This window comes from Eutrigla gurnardus, assembly GCF_963514095.1.
Source record: "Eutrigla gurnardus genome assembly, chromosome: 24".
NCBI lineage: Eukaryota > Metazoa > Chordata > Actinopteri > Perciformes > Triglidae > Eutrigla > Eutrigla gurnardus.
This window is the reverse complement of record NC_139935.1, coordinates 5115594-5131295: the sequence shown is the minus strand read 5'-3', so window position 1 is coordinate 5131295 and position 15702 is coordinate 5115594. Positions and strand designations below refer to the sequence as shown.

General features: G+C 44.5%; 3 protein-coding genes across 3 annotated transcripts; all 3 read right to left on the bottom strand.

Moving 5' to 3' along the window:
• Nucleotides 1–541: 541 nt before the first annotated feature.
• On the bottom strand, nucleotides 542–2597 carry LOC311009829 (G-protein coupled bile acid receptor 1-like; the record flags this gene model as incomplete). The annotated part of the gene is made up of 2 exons (XM_084004241.1): nucleotides 2458–2597; nucleotides 542–1613 (listed from the first exon to the last, which is right to left on the bottom strand). The coding sequence occupies exon 2, from the start codon at nucleotides 1565–1567 to the stop codon at nucleotides 542–544; it is 1026 nt and encodes a 341-aa protein (XP_083860367.1). The 5' UTR covers nucleotides 1568–1613; nucleotides 2458–2597.
• Nucleotides 2598–4236: 1639 nt separating this feature from the next.
• aamp (angio-associated, migratory cell protein) lies at nucleotides 4237–8106 on the bottom strand. Its single transcript, XM_084004228.1, has 11 exons — nucleotides 7794–8106; nucleotides 7434–7565; nucleotides 7232–7351; nucleotides 7004–7143; nucleotides 6553–6697; nucleotides 6389–6472; nucleotides 6079–6194; nucleotides 5821–5918; nucleotides 5566–5656; nucleotides 5335–5489; nucleotides 4237–5231 (listed from the first exon to the last, which is right to left on the bottom strand). The coding sequence occupies exons 1-11, from the start codon at nucleotides 7873–7875 to the stop codon at nucleotides 5156–5158; spliced, it is 1239 nt and encodes a 412-aa protein (XP_083860354.1). The 5' UTR covers nucleotides 7876–8106; the 3' UTR covers nucleotides 4237–5155.
• A 3322-nt stretch (nucleotides 8107–11428) lies between these two features.
• gpr180 (G protein-coupled receptor 180) lies at nucleotides 11429–15414 on the bottom strand. The gene is made up of 10 exons (XM_084003909.1): nucleotides 15183–15414; nucleotides 14713–14856; nucleotides 14541–14635; nucleotides 14347–14452; nucleotides 13837–14017; nucleotides 13709–13758; nucleotides 13447–13604; nucleotides 13160–13354; nucleotides 13000–13077; nucleotides 11429–12795 (listed from the first exon to the last, which is right to left on the bottom strand). Exons 1-10 carry the CDS (start codon nucleotides 15319–15321, stop codon nucleotides 12640–12642), a joined length of 1302 nt encoding a protein of 433 aa, XP_083860035.1. The 5' UTR covers nucleotides 15322–15414; the 3' UTR covers nucleotides 11429–12639.
• Between the last annotated feature and the right edge of the window lie 288 nt (nucleotides 15415–15702).

Below are 15702 nucleotides of genomic sequence, written 5' to 3'. Positions count from 1 at the left end.
ACTTTGATTGGAAGGAAACAAAAAAGGCGTCGCATACATTCTGTGTTTAATCAAGACTCACATAAAAGTCTCATTTCCTTTGGGTGGATCTTTACAACGAGATAAAAAAACCTTTCGTCTACGGACGCAGGTATTTGGAGGCATCGGATGGTTTCCACCTCGTGTCTTCTTTCCTGCATGTTCTTGCTGAAGCTCTGATGAATTAGAGCCTGCAGATGCATCCTTCTCCCGTCTTTAGCCTGCATACCAGTATGTAGATAAACAGGAGTGAGCGAAGAAGGAGTAAACATCCAACCCAAATGACCGCCACATTATAAGCTAACGCTAAAGCTGCTTGTTAGCAACCGCCTTTTTTATTAACGACATGAAAAGTCTTCAAAATTCAAGAGGAAACGGACGTATTTTATGGCGAAGAACCAAACATTTCAGATGAAAAGATTGTGAGAAAATCAATGCAAATGCGTTATGCAACATTTCCTCTTTGATCAATAAACTTTGGGCAACCTCCTTCCTTACAGATTCCTCTTTCTTGAGTATTTCCTCAGACTGCCACCTCCTCTGATCCCCGCGTCCTCCGCCTCCATCTGTCTCTGAGTTTCTGCAGCAGCTTGTACGCCGGCTCCGTGTACTGCCTGTTGGCGAGGCCGAGCACCAGCGGCACCACCGCCATGCTTCCGATGCCGGTGCACGACAGCACGATGTGAGTGGTGGAGCTCCGCCTGGTGTCGCTGAGCAGGAAGGCGATGCAGACGTGCATGTAGATGAGGTAGGGCACCCAGCAGGCGAGGAAGGTCAGCGACACCGCCACCACGCAGCGGGTGTACCGCAGGTTCAGCCTCTGCTCGCGGTCCGAGGCCTGGTTCCCACGCTCCACCGAGCGGTGGAGGCGACAAATGTCCTTCAGCTGGCCTCGGGTGATCCACAGGACGCGGCCGGTCATGCCGGCGATGGTGAGGATGGCGGGTAAGACGAGGCCGTACACCTCCAGGTAGATAAACGCGTTGGGGAACACTCGCCGGTACGAGCAGCACATGGTTTTGTTCGTTGAACAGTTTGAAAGAAGCGTCGTATTTTGGCTACTTGCACAACAGCCGCTCCAATCCGGCGCCGTCCAGTTATTCCACCCGAAAGCCGGCAAGGCCGCGTAGAGGAGTGGTGGCGCCCAAACCGCCAGCAACGCCAGAGGGAAGCTGCGATGCATCCACAAGTTATTGTAACGCAAAGGGTCGACGATGCAGATGTAGCGCTCGTAGTGGACCATCACCAGGTTGAAGAGGAACGCCAGGAACAGGAAGTTTGGGAAGATGTGAACCACCAGGCAGGAGCTCAAACTCAACTCCCGGTTCAGACCCATCATGGGTATGAAGGGCAGCGCCACGCCCGTGCACAGGTCGGCCACCAGCAGGCTGAGGAAGAAGTAGTTGGGCGTGTTGTGGAGCTGGCGGTTCCAGGCGATGCCCAGGATGATGACAAGATTGGCCAAGATGATGGAGGTGGACAGCGGGATGGTGATGGCGTAGATGAGCTGCTCCCCGGAGAGCAGGGCGTGGGAGTCGTTGCAGTCCATCACGGGTGAAAGCGACTTCCTTCTATCCCGTCAGGATACCGCCACCCTGCAGGGAAAGAGACGTTCAGCGTTGGTAACCCTGAATGTGAAGCACCTTGAGATTTCGTACATTAAATTCATCATTATCGTCATAGACGTAAACAGACCTGCAGAGGAAATGCAATTGAGCAGAGATGATGAATGAGATTTAATAGCAGACGTAGCAGACGGGGGAGCGGAGTGGATTATTGGAGATGGATATCAAACCAAAACGGAGAGGAGGCCGGCTTCAGATATTCAAGAAGATAAAGTCAGTGAAAGCTACCATCACACAGTTTAACAGTCAGTTCTCAAGGGATCAAGAAAGAGAAACTCTTGTAGAACTAAAGGGAGCATATTTCCATTTCTACTCACTTTCACACACATCCCTACAGCTGAGATAAGAGCATGCGTTCATGGAAGGCAATTCAATAATTCATCAGCTGGGCATCTGGAGTTACACCCCGCTTTGTATCTGTTAAACGTCATTCAACAAGTCTGACCGGCTGGAAAACAAGTCTGTTTATGGTCAAAGAAGAAATACAGAACACCTGATATTACACGAAGTTTTATATGTCTGTGCTTTACGATTACACTTTATTATATCCGGTTATATTGTTAGCAGCTGTGCGACAACCATTTATATGTGCAATAGCAAACATTATATATGATAATCATATATATTATATGGAGACATCAGTATTTCCACCTTAAAAAGGTGAGCGCACGGAAACAAATTGGATTCACTTAAATTAATGCTTAAATTAAATTAAATTAATTTCATGTTTCCAGTTTAGTTTTTTCTGTTACTTAAAAAAAAAAAAAAAAAAACCCGAAATGTGTTTTAAAGCCATTTTTAACAAGCTTTTTACCTTTTTATGATGAGGAGTCCGGTCATGTGTCCTTCGGCAAAGAGAAAACAAATAAATAACAGTTTCTTATCACTCTCCTGATAACGTTGAGCCCGTTCATGTCACATCCACAAGAAGAAGACGCTACACGACCATCGTCTTTGTCCTGGAACCAAATCCATTCAGCCAAGTCGGCCACAGCGACCTCACCACAAACCACAAGGGAGACGGAGCAGGCGAGGCTGCTGCTCTCAGATACTTTAAAGGGGAAGTGATCACTGACGGAGGAGGAGGAGGAGGAGGTCGCTGGTCACACTGAGGATGAGGCAGCAGCCTCCACCAACCCTTCACCTACTCCATCAGCCCCATGCAGCTTTAGTTCACCCCTGGCAGGACTGCAGTGCACGTCCATGAATGGAAGGAGAATGCACAGCTGTTATCACGGTATGATAAGCACATTCCTGAGTAACATCAGCAAGCCTGTGATTTGGTTTCACACCCTCCACGACGGCCCCCCCCCCAGACGCTTCTGCAACAGATATTTACGATCATCAATTAAAAACTTGAAAAATACATCCAAACGTTTAGATTTCTCGCATTTACAAGCAATGGGAGTGTCTCTTATCTATTCTTTTCCTTCTGATTTTATTTCAGGGATCAGTATCTTGAATTATCTTTATTTAAATATTCTCAGCATCAGGTAAAATAGTATTAATGTGCTCAAAGATTGAGAACTAAATGAATAAATACTGAGAAATAAAAAAAAATGTTTTGATTAATTTGTTATTTACAGTGGCTAATATATAGCTAATATATATATATATATATATATATATATATATATATACAGTGTATATACTGTGTGTTGGTCTGAATTCATAACAGCCGTCATACACGTCTGGTAGTTAAACACGGCGCTGGATGGACGTTTTGTTAGTCAAATACAGGCGACTCCTCCGCTGATAGTCTGCAGCAGACCTGCCTGGAGATGGATGAGGTCTGGTCAGATAATGGGGTTTTCAAACAGGAACGTTCCCGAGCGTCTGCAGAGACACTACGCAGGACGGACAGGCTGGACACGAAACCACAACATCTCCACGTCACAGAAGGGGAAGACGGAGCTTCTCGGCTTTCCAAGAACATCCGTGATCTAATCTTCATATTTTTATGCACAGTGGAAACATTTGATGCGAGGTCATCAATGGAGCTTGGCTAGGATTATCAAAGTTCTCTAAACCAGGGCAATATTTTAAATCAACCATCACACGATCTGTGTGCTTTTTGTGAAACAGGTGTATTTTAATGGGTTTGTCACTGTCCTCATGTGCCTCCATCATGTTTACTTTGGCACCAGCACTTGTCGCTCTCTCCCGGCTCAACACATTTGTTCTGCATCTGCTGTCAGACAATATGAGCCGCAATTTAATAGATCGGGCTTTGGCCCCCGGCGAGGTCTAGAGGTGATAATGCCTTCGGCCACTCCGAGCCTTTGTCTTCACGGAGGCTGACCTTTGAGGCCAAACACGCTTGCCGTGACAGATGAGGAAAATATCCTGCTGCCAGTGAACGCCACACTTCACAGGTGTTGTTTTCCCCCACTGGTGCCACCGTATGAAACCGTGAACAGGATCACATTAGACTGGATAACAAGGGGTTTTCTTTACATGCAGTCTGGTGTTTCTCAGAGTTTGGGTAACCAATCAAATCACTGACTCAGGCATATTTAATAATTCATACAATGGCAGTTTTTTGGGGCTCCGTACTCTCAGGTTAATTATACACACAACATCTCAAGCGTAGTTTGTACGTCTAATAGCATTTTATTTTGAAATCATGTACATGTTTTCTAGGTCGAGTCTCAAGGATGACCAAATCAATCCAACTGACCAAAAGAAAGTAACGACAGGAAGATAAATGGTAATCAACAGGAGTAATGATTTTAATTTGGTATTAAAAGGCAGGGTATTTGGGTATTTTTAAATAGAGGTCATGCCTTTCAGATTTAAAATTCCCTACAATATGTCAGTGGGAAACTTTCCTAAGGTTGCTCTCGTCTCCGGGCTGACTAACTCCCTTTACTCATATCCGCTAAAACAGACGAAACAGATTCTCAGCAAGTCCTCAAGTACCAACTCACTGCTTTTTGTTTTTATCTAAAAGATGACGCACGCCAGAATAAACCATCTAATCAGATTATGATCAGTGAACTGTCATGGTGACCAAGAAGAAAGTATATCATTTATTATTTTGTATTTACACTTGAGTTTGCATCAACACGCCCACACACACAGCATCGTGGGAGAATCTAAGACCCTCAAACACTCCTATTATGGAACAAAGCGGAATTGGGAGCCAAGGAAATGTCCTATTTTCGGTCTTTGTGCTTTCTGTCCAAAACATTCATGGACAGAACATTAAAAGGGATGTCAAAGGCAAAGAACACTGTAATGTATCACTCTTTTCCTCTGTTTAGTGTCTCAGATTGTTGACCAAGAGCGTACAAGTAATAAGAAACAGTTGGTTTTTTAAAAAAATCTGATTTTAAACTCCCGTGCAGACGAGACCAACGACTTTTTGGAAGCTACGATCCTACTAAAGGAGGTCAGGTTAGACTTAAAAAATCCCAAAAGGAGAAGAGGAAACATGATTCCAAGTATTAGAGAACAAAAAGTCTGATCATGGAATATTTCCTCTCCTTTTTTTTCTTCCTTGCTCTCTTTTACCGATCAGGTCTTTGCAGACAGAAGACTTTCGCCTGGTTGTCTCCTGAAGCGGTTACTGCGAGAGACGCTTCCCTGAAGGACACATCAACAAAGACAAAAACAGACATTAGCATTATTTAGCGATAACAATGGACAACGAATACCTCTATAAATATATCAATAAGCGGAGTCGTACCTGTTGATGGTGAAGTTGAGGATCTCCGCCATGTGGCCGCGGTACTCGGACACTATGTTCCCAGAACGGGCGTCCCATAGGCGCAGCACTCCGTCTAAGCAGCAGGTGGACACCACAGAAGAAGACTCCTCCCACTGCAGGTGAACGATGCCGGACTGGAGGACAATTTTAAGGTGTCAGTTCGAACTCTAAAAACACTGTTTAGGTGATTCCAGACAAACTTCTTGTTACCTCATGCTGGCACCGGTGCCTCATGGCCTGCGAAGGCTGGTCGTATATGGCCAGAGTCCCATCCAGGTACGCCACCGCTACCAGAGGCAGGCTGGAAGGGAATAAAGACAGACGATACGTTCAAGACCCCGTAGCAGAGCGGGGAAACGACACGCTCGGTTCTCTCTGGACGAAAGAGCCCTCCTGAGTACGAGGGCTGCCCCCTCAGAGTTTAACTAAACATTCGCTAGGGTCCTGACATCCACAGAAACTCACACGTTGCAGAATCCCACGGACTCAACAGAGTTGGAGTCTCCCTCGACCTTTGACCCTTTGGCTTTGCCTACTCCCTCCGCTGAGAACACCCCGACCACCTTTACACAAAAACAACAGAGATTGGAAGTTGAGGGGTAGTAAAAACAAAAAGCAACTCAGCCTTACTTAGTGTGAAACAGCAACAGTAGAAGGTTTCTGAGTTACCACCATGCTTTATTACTGCACATACGCCTTTCACCACGCCGTTCTGACACCCACCTTGCCTGTGACGGTGTTGATGAGTTTGGCATAACCGTCCACTGAACCCGTCAGCACCAGAGAGCCGTCCTTGTTGCAGGTCAGGCAGGTTAGCGCCCCCTGGTGTCCATCCTGACCTGTTGCACGAGACAAAACCTCTTTAAAATCCATCCATCTTCTTTGTTTAGTTCCATCAAACAGAAACATAATTTAAAACTCTCAGCATCACAGTAAACGCCAGAATGACCCAGAGAATCACTTCCTTCCTCCAACATGCTCTTATTTTGAAAATCTAAATCTTCTCATCGGAGCCTAAAATGTAAATGCTTACCTTTAATGGTGTGGATGGCATTTCCCTGCTTCAAATCCCACACGCGCACCGTTCCATCCTCGTAACCCGCCACCGCTCGTTTACCTGGAGAACATTTGACATTTTTACACCAAATAAATTTTTTCCGAGAGTGCCTTTGTGGTCTGGTTCCCCCCCTCTCTCACCATCGGGGAGGACTTTGCCGCTGGTGGCCTGGCATGCAGAACTCTGGAAGGTTTTACAGTCTCCAGAAGGGATCTTCCACATCCACATGTTGCCGTCGTCTGTTCCCGCCAGCAGCACCGGAGCGCAGGGATGCCACTCCAACCACTTGAGGAGGAAGCCAACAGACAACCACAAATTAACTATACTATGATTATTTTCCACCAACTCCCACTGCAGTTTTATACTGTTATCGTGGGCAACTCAGCAGTCGCGGTGGAGGGAGGGGTGAACGTCTGATCCTTCATTTCCTCCACAAGACCACAAATTCTTGTGGTCATTCCCTCTTATGTCCTCATAAATTCCTTCAACTAACGACTTCACACAAGTGCTTACAGATGCACAAACTAAACAGTTCCGAGTTCAGGCTGATGCCGAAGCCTATTTTTGGAAGCTCTTTCTGAAGCTCCTTACCTCCAGATCTCCCACTTCGAAGGACCAGACCTCCTCTTTGGTGTCTACCTTCCACACTTTAATCATGCCGCTCATGTCACCTGTAGCCACCATGGAGGAGTCGTGGCTGAACACGGCGCACGTCACAGAGTCTTTGTGGCCTGTGAGACAAAAGGCTTCTTTAATCTCCACTATAAAAAATGTAATCAAAAAAGGATTTAGCTACATGCTTGGAAGGCAGCCGCTCACCTGTGCACTCCAACAGGACTTCTCCGTCGCTCACCCTCCAAACGAAGGCCTTGTCATCCTCCCCGCCGGTCACAGCCATGCTGTTTGTTGCAGGGTCCAGACTCACACAAAACACAGAGCCTGGACGGAGGAATGGGGATTAAAATCGACCGAATCTGCCTGATAATAAGCATACACAAAAATAACCAAGGCAAACTGCTACCAGTGTGTTTGGAGAAGGTGAGCTCGCTGTCATCTTGCTCTGCCTCCATCTCGTCCTCCGTCTCCCAGCCTTCGTCATCTGCGTTTCCAGGGTCGTCAAAGTCAATGTCCTCCAAATCATCAGCCAGATCATCTTAAGTGAGAGAGGGAGGAAGTTAATAAGATAAGTAGAGACGGTATCAGGGAATAAACAACAGGAGCTGCAAAAAACAGAAACTATACAACAGCATTAATGACAGTAAAGAAAGTGGTGCAGATAAAAAGGTGCTACGCTCCTAAAGTTCTGTCAGTAAGTACGTGGCTGTTGCGTCACACTTCAGGAAAACGTCACCAAAAGTGTTGTAAAACGCTTCCAACCCACCGGGATCAGGCTCCATGTCGTTGAGGTCGATGACTTCAATGATTTCCTCATCTCCGTGGAGCTCGATCGCGTTGTTATCCATTCTGTTAGCGTGCTAAAAAACTAGCAAAACACCCGAAAAGTAGTCTTAAAGCCCGCGAGTAAAGCCAGCTAACCTGCCTTCAGGCTTCCGTAATGTTGTCTAACTACGTTCAGAGTCTAAAAGATACACGTTCCTTCAATAACGTCGCATTCGGTCTCACGTGAATGTAAATAAATCAGCAGTTAAATGTCAGAACTGCCTCCCCATGTTTTACTTCACATGCTGCGGCGAACGGAGACGCGCAATGATGACGTCACCTCACAGCCTCCCGTCGAAGTCGCGCGACGTTAGCGGAGCTCTCAGGAAACTATTCGGGTTTGAAAAAAAACTGTTAAAAGAAAGAAAGAAAGAAAGAAAGAAAGAAAGAAGTAACAATATTTTATATACTGATAACTATTTTATGTGTAAAATCTTAACTATTATTAATTATCAATACATAAATATACAAATTAATGTAAATATAAAAATTTAATATAATAATACATAAAGGTATACATTAATGTTAAAATTAATTAAGAAATCTATACATAAATGCATACATAAATAAATACAATTTGACAGTCAAACAGGACAAAATAAGTATATTGAATGAATTTGAATGTAATATTTCATGTCTGTATTATTCACACCCATGTAAATAGATTTATTTTTGTCATCCCAAGCACTTTATGGTGTTATATTATTATTTTGTTTTGCAATGTTTCTAGCGCTATCAATACTGTTTCACGTTATTCTTTTATTTGTCACAGTTGGTAGGGTTTCTTTTCAGTTGTCTGTAGTTGTATTTATTGGACAACAGCACCATCTAGTGGATGTTCTGTATATAACTTGTTAGACGATGATTAGTATTTTGATCATTAAAAAAAAAGCTTTGCACAAACATTGCCAAAGCAGAATTGTGTGAAAAGAACTGTTTTCATTTTTTAGTGAACATATCAGTGAAAGGAGTTCTGGGAAATGAAGGCAGAACAACATTTTAGCATGTAACAAACTATTTAATATAATTACAAACGTTTGGCACAAAGCTGGTTCACAATTTACAAGGAATACTCCAGAATAAATATCATGCTGTAATCTTAAAAATATGCAGATGTGACAAGCATTGATCCAACCACTATTGTAGAGTACAAAGTGAAGCTTATTCAAGTGTTGGGATGGATGCAAGTATAAACAAGGCAGAGGACGAGGCCCAGAATGGAGTGGATGTTTGGGAAATGACCAAAAAAGTCCCTCATGTCAATCTTCATTGAGATCACTTGATTTCTGCGGTCATCTAATTTGATAAAAAACCTGGTTCAGAACTGCAAACAACTTCCTGAAGCACAGGAATGTCCTTCTGTTGCCAACAGTCAGACATCTGGCTCATGTGTGGGAGAAAGTGGCTTGTTCTTCGAATCAGTAACATGTTTCCCTGGGGAGGAGAGAAGGACATTTATTGAGATGGATCACAATCAATAACCGTCACCTCATATTTAACAAAAAAACAACAACTAAAAACTAAGGGTTAACTGTTTTTTAAGCCATTAAACAAAATAGATCACTGTGGTTCAATAAATAAGACAGAAGAAACTACTGGAGGAGGATTGGTGCTGTTGAAATGACTCAGACTAGCTTCATTAATTTTTGGGATGTACAGAAGTTTGTGTGATTCCTTTTAGGATTTAACAGGTATTGTACCTGTGTGTACAGCAGCTTCACCCCTCTGCTCAGTCCTCCTTCTTGTTGTCTATGAGATCCTGGATCTGCTGGGCGAGCCTCCTCTTCTCAGCCTGCTCCTTCCTCAGGGCCTCCTCCACTTTCTTGCTCTGGTAGATCTTCACCCCGGCGAACGCTAAACACAGCAGGAGTGTCTTCAGGGCGAGGATGTACAGGAGGATGGGGACGTTGTCCAAAGCCTGGAGAGGGAGAGGTTTTGCATTTAATCTGCTGCTAGATGACGTACTAAACGTTGTGACTACGCAATAGGACACATGAGAGGTCCCCCCCTCCCCTCTTAATCCACCAGAGGCCTCAGCTGTCCACAGGGGAGGTGGAAGTTAATTTAGCTACAGGGCAGGCGGTGTGTGAAGGAGAGAGGCAGCTGCAAACCCCATGTGCGTTCTGGGCTAGTTTCTGTTGCACCAGGTCCCATGCAAATATTCCGTTGCCCAAACTTGATTCAAGAAAATTGACAGTTTTAAATATCGCATGATGAAATTGAAGGCATGTTCGTCATCACTGCAGTACACTCTTTAATTCGACATACATAAAAGCTTGACCTATTATTCTCTCATTAGTGCTGACCTCAAGCTAACGTGTCCCCTTTAGCCATTAATTCACGGCTGCTCACACAACGGAGACAAACGGAGGAGCAGATAAACAGAAAGACAGTCAAACACACCGTTTAACTGTAACTTACACGTATTTTGTAGATAGCTCGAATGTGAAGTTTGTGGCAGATCGCGCGAGACTCGCAAAACTCGTTCGCTTGTGGCAACTTTAGCATTATGCTAGTGACAGTTAAACAACCGAAGCTATCTCACCAAATGCGAAACAAACAAAAAAAAGACATGAGGTATCTATAACAGATTATATTCGAGTATATTTACCTTCCAGTTGATCATTTTGACGGCTGAAGTGTTGACGTTTTTTTTTGTTCACTGCGGAGTCACCGAGAAAACCAGTAAACGGAACAGGCGGGGCTTGTAGTAACGAGCCAATCGAAATGCAGTTTTCGTTGTGACGTAAACTTTGCTGCATTCACAAACGCGTGGACTAAAATAATAGTAGTTGTTGATTTTGTGTTTTTGGCGGTTATAAATACGAATCAAGGTTCAAATTTCAAAGATGTCGTGAAATAAAAAAATTGAAATCCAAATATTGTTTTCAATGTTTCTTAACTAATTATGCTATATCGTAATTTTAATTATTCCCATTAAACTTGAATGCATCATTACTCTTGTTTGGTACGCACGAGCTCCTACTAGAAGGTTCTAGGGTTTTAAAAAGTTTTTTTGGGGATGCTTTGATGGGTCCCTGGCTCAATTAGATTTTTTTCTTTACAGTCGTAACAATAACACATTAATAGTATTCATATCTACGGTATACATTTCCACGGTCCTTTAGACATATATTTTATGAACCTTTAAATTGTGACGTAATAGCAGTGAGCATGCGTAGTCACGGTGGCCGAGAGGTTAAGGCGTTGGACTCGAAATCCAATGGGGTTTCCCCGCACAGGTTCGAATCCTGTTCGTGACGAAGTTTCGTTTTGCTTTAAATTGAGTATATTATTGCTTTCCCTAACACCATAATGACGATGAATGTTATGTAAGTATGTTACAAGTCTCATTTTTTAGCTCTTACTTTATCGGCAATGATATGTTGTGGTTTCTTTCTTTTGACAAATGTACTTATTGTAAGTCGCTTTGGACAAAAGCGTCTGCTAAAATGCTCTAAATGTAAATGTAAATGTCGCCTTGTGCAAATCTATCTTTCTTATCTCCCTACCTAAGTCCCTTTAAGTAGGCAGTGTATGTGTTTACAACCTAATAATGAAACCATTTAGTCAAAACAGGTTACAGTAAGATTTATTTCATCACAGTTTATTACAGTTGTAATGATCACAGGTCCCATATTTCCACAGGCTGGGTTGTAAAGAAAATAAATACATTTAATATATGGAAACAGGAGTGCGAAACTGCATTTAAAAAAGAGGAATGATTGGACACTTGTTTTTTGGGTTTTTAAATTAACTTACACTGTAACATATCAAGCAATCTGAGGAGTAAATGTTTAGGCCTCAAATGTTTTCTTATAAGAATAAGACTTCCACCACGGGATGAAACATACAGTAGCATACCATGTACACACAGTACATTTACTGCTTTAATGCATCAGCATTCACATCACAAAATAAATACACACTGGATAAATATGTCTTCATGCCAGCCATCAGCTTGTCCAGTGGAAGTTTATTTCCCACCATATGAAATATGTATAAGTCCTGTTGAGATTGTCAAGTGTGGAATTGGGAATATCATTGAGTCGCGTGGTGTGATCCAGCTCAAAGTGCAGCGGGTGGAAAAATGAAAAGGCAAAAAAACGGCGTCTCTCCAGCTACATACGATTCCAAAAGGTTCTAACGTGAGCTCAGACGTCGAGTAAAGAAATAACTTAAACTATGTGTGACGTACAGGGAGCACACACTGATCTATTGGCTCACCTTGAATGTGCAAAGACAAAAGTAAACGTTTTATTTAGTTGAGCGCTCCTTTACTTGTCCACATACTGAGACCCAGTAACACTACATGCGTCCCTAAATCTAACATCACAGCTGAGCAGCGGTGCAACGCTTCCCTGTGCTTTTGTATTTTTCCTTTATATTTATAGTGATTATCAAAGCCATGAGCACTAAGTTTCCTTGATCACAACAAACCTCTCTGATCACTGTGATCTTTTTGTCCTTGAGGTTTAAAAACCTTCGTTTCCATCACGAGTTTTCTCCAGTTGCAGATGTAAAATCTCCTCCCGCTCAGCAATGTCGATGATGGAGGTAGAGTGTTGCTGTAAATATCTCCCTCTGGTCATCTTGTGACCCGTGCTATAGTTCCCTGCTTTCTTACTAGTGGCCATTAGAGAGCCGTCCCTGCAGGATTACGTCACTTCCTGTCTCCATGCTCAGGAGGTCTCCCTCCGGCGACACCGTGGGAGGTGAAGGGAGGTGAAGCCTCGGGGTGTCGTGGCGTGTTCTCCCTCACCCAGAAGCACGAGAGCGGATGTTGCTCAGTAGCGCCCCCTGTGGTTCGTCCTGGACATGGTGAGCGGCAGAGACACAGAGGAGAGAGAGGAGACCTCCCAGTAGAGGGAGCGAGACAGGAAAAGCTGGTAGAGGATCACCATGGCGATGGACTGGCAGAGGATGACGCCGATCGTCACCATCTACAGAGAGAGACGAGGAAACATGCACAATAAAATATTTAACGTGTGATTTTCAACTCCTCTGTGTTTGCAGCTCTAATTTACTTAAAAATGTCTCAATATGTCTTTTTTCTGCAATAAAAGATTGTATAAATCATATTTTCATGATTTGAAAAGGGTAAAAAGAAGGTGTGCTTTGAATGCGGTTTGTGTGCGTGCTCGAACCTTCTCCCTCTGGTGGTCGTTGAAGACGGCCGACAGGAGGTAGAGGACGGGATGACAGAGGAACCACAGGAAGCAGCCCTGCAGAGACCACAAGGAAGACCACATGAGCATCCGAGGAGGACCTGGATCCGTGTCTGGAGGGCACATTATGGTATTTCACCTTAGCGAAGCAGAGGTAGAAGTCTCTCTTCAGGGTGCTCCTCTCGGTGGAGATGATCTGGTAGAGGACGGAGGCCAGCAGGAGGGCCAGGCTCACTCTCAGAGCCATGAGGAGGAGACCTGCCAGACTCAGCTGGGCGTGGTAGCTGTGATGATTCTCTGATTCGGAGTACTGCTCCCACAGCAGCAGCGCTCCCTGAAAAGGACAGTTTCACTCTCAATGCCTGCTCCTCGGGGACTCCTGAAGGTTTCTGACGATTCATAGCGTTTCCGTGTGATCCTGCATACCTGCACGACGACTCCACCAATGGCGACCGCCGTCGAAGCACGAGACTGTTCCCACTGCAGCGGTCTGGACTGAGCCTTCCTGCCTCGGCTCAGAGTCCAGCCGACACACAGACTCAGCAGCATGTACAGCATGGACACCTGGGACACCATATCCCAGACTGCACAGGGAACAAGGAAGTGGGAAGACAATGAATGTATCTTAAATAAGAAGACGAATACGAAGCTTATGGATAGAGGAGATCTTCAAGAAGGAGGAACATACACTCGGCCAGGCTGCCCATCAGAGGAATACCAGTTCCATCTCTGGAATACCTGCAGAACACAAGGCCAGAGCACATCAGTTAAATACATAACAGAAATTAGATTCCCGGCAGGTTTGTCATATTCTACCTGGCCAGGTGGATGTAGCTGCAGAGGGCGGAGCAGCCTTGCAGCGCCAGCGCCGTGGTCAGCACTTTGAGGACAGTGTGCATGGGGCCTCCTTTCCTCAGAGCCTGGTACAGCAGCTGGACGTAGATGCAGCAGGCGATGAAGTAGGCCAGCAGCAGCAGGAAGTAAAAACTATGGAGACCTGGGAGAGAAGGAAGCGAGTGAAGGGGAAACATTTTGTCCCGCATGAATGATGCAGATATCTCAGGATGAATCACTACATCCTGAAAAAAGACATTGCATGTGACAAACCATTATGCACTTTCTACCTTATAAATATTTAACGTCTTTTTGTTGAAAGCACACACGGATGTAGATCACGAAAATAGGTTGATACAGCCCTCAAAAGCATATTTGCGGAAAAAGAGGGTCAGGACTCGGGATTTTGATCTATTAATAATTGAAAAACAAAAAAAGGCCCTGATGTCAGTCTATCAGCTGTAGCGATGGGAGCATTCGGGGACGCCTGACCTGCCTCCTCTGCGCTGAAGTGCTCCAGCGGGTTCCCGGCCGAGTCGGCATTGAACAGCAAGACGGTGAAACCGAGATCAGCGTGAGAGGGAATCTCTGCGCTTTCCTGCAGAGGAACACAAAGAGAGAAGTTACAACACTGACGTATAACTCAGCTTGAATGTCCACGTCGGTGTTTGTAAAGGATTACATACCTGACATGTGTATCGGTCAGCGTACAGGGCCTGCCAGGTTGTAGGGGAGGACTGGCGAGGGATCGTCTGGTTGTGTTCTTCCTCTCGGAGAGAAACTGAAGCAGGAGGACAAACACAATGTGTGTGAGTGTGTGCATCAAATCACAGATCGGCTCTCCGTGCAAGTACTTACTGGTGAACTGAGCTTTAGCGAGCCTCTCGGAGCAGCTGAGGTTGTCCAGGTTGGAGTCCATGTCCTGGTACAGCAGCAGTCTGGAGTCCTTCTCTGCAGCCAGGGCGGCGTTGTCCAGCCTGCACACCAACAGACCATTATCACCTACAGAAAGGGGGGCAGGGAGAGACATTTGGGGCTGTTAGAGTGGTTCATCAGGCTGGTTTGCAACATGCAGGTCTTACTGCTGGAAGAAAGACACCCTCAATGCTTCAAAATAAAATGATTAAAAGCGACATTCATCATCCCTCATTGCAGATATTATCAGATAAAGTGATGGTGACACCCATCGGTTTGCAAATACAAGCAAAAATAATAAAAAAAAACAGTAACTGAACACTGTCACGTGACGTCACGTAAAAACATATAGAGGATGTCAGCTAGCTGGTCCCTGCTGAAACACGTTAGCATCATGACATCAGTGACGTTACCTTGGTACATGAATTTCGTGATGAACTGGCCGCTCTGCTGTCTCGCCGCTTCGCTCTTCAAAAGTCCCGTTACACGTTTCCCAGAAGCCTCGGAGCTGAGTAGCACTACGGCTAAAACGGAAGCTAACAGACACGACATGTTGTTGGCCACCCGTCTGCAGATCTACGTTATCGACTAAATAAACGTTAGCTGCATTCAATGAGCCACGAAGCCAGAAGTAAACTAGCTGGCGTCAAGTTGGTCAAAATTACCCGGAACAAAACCGGATGTTACGTATTTCTACACGCACATAAAAGCTCTACGTGTTTAACTGTGTGGAATATTAGAATATTATTTTTGTATGGATTATGGATTACAATTAATATACAAATTATTGATTATGATGGTGGTCTATAACAACTAATAAAATAAAATAAATTAAAAAACAGTGTATTTTCCCAAAAGTACGCTTTATGGTTCAGTTTGTCGAGTTTTAAGCGGTGATACGTGATTTGACAGGGTACCGTAGTTATGTTAACC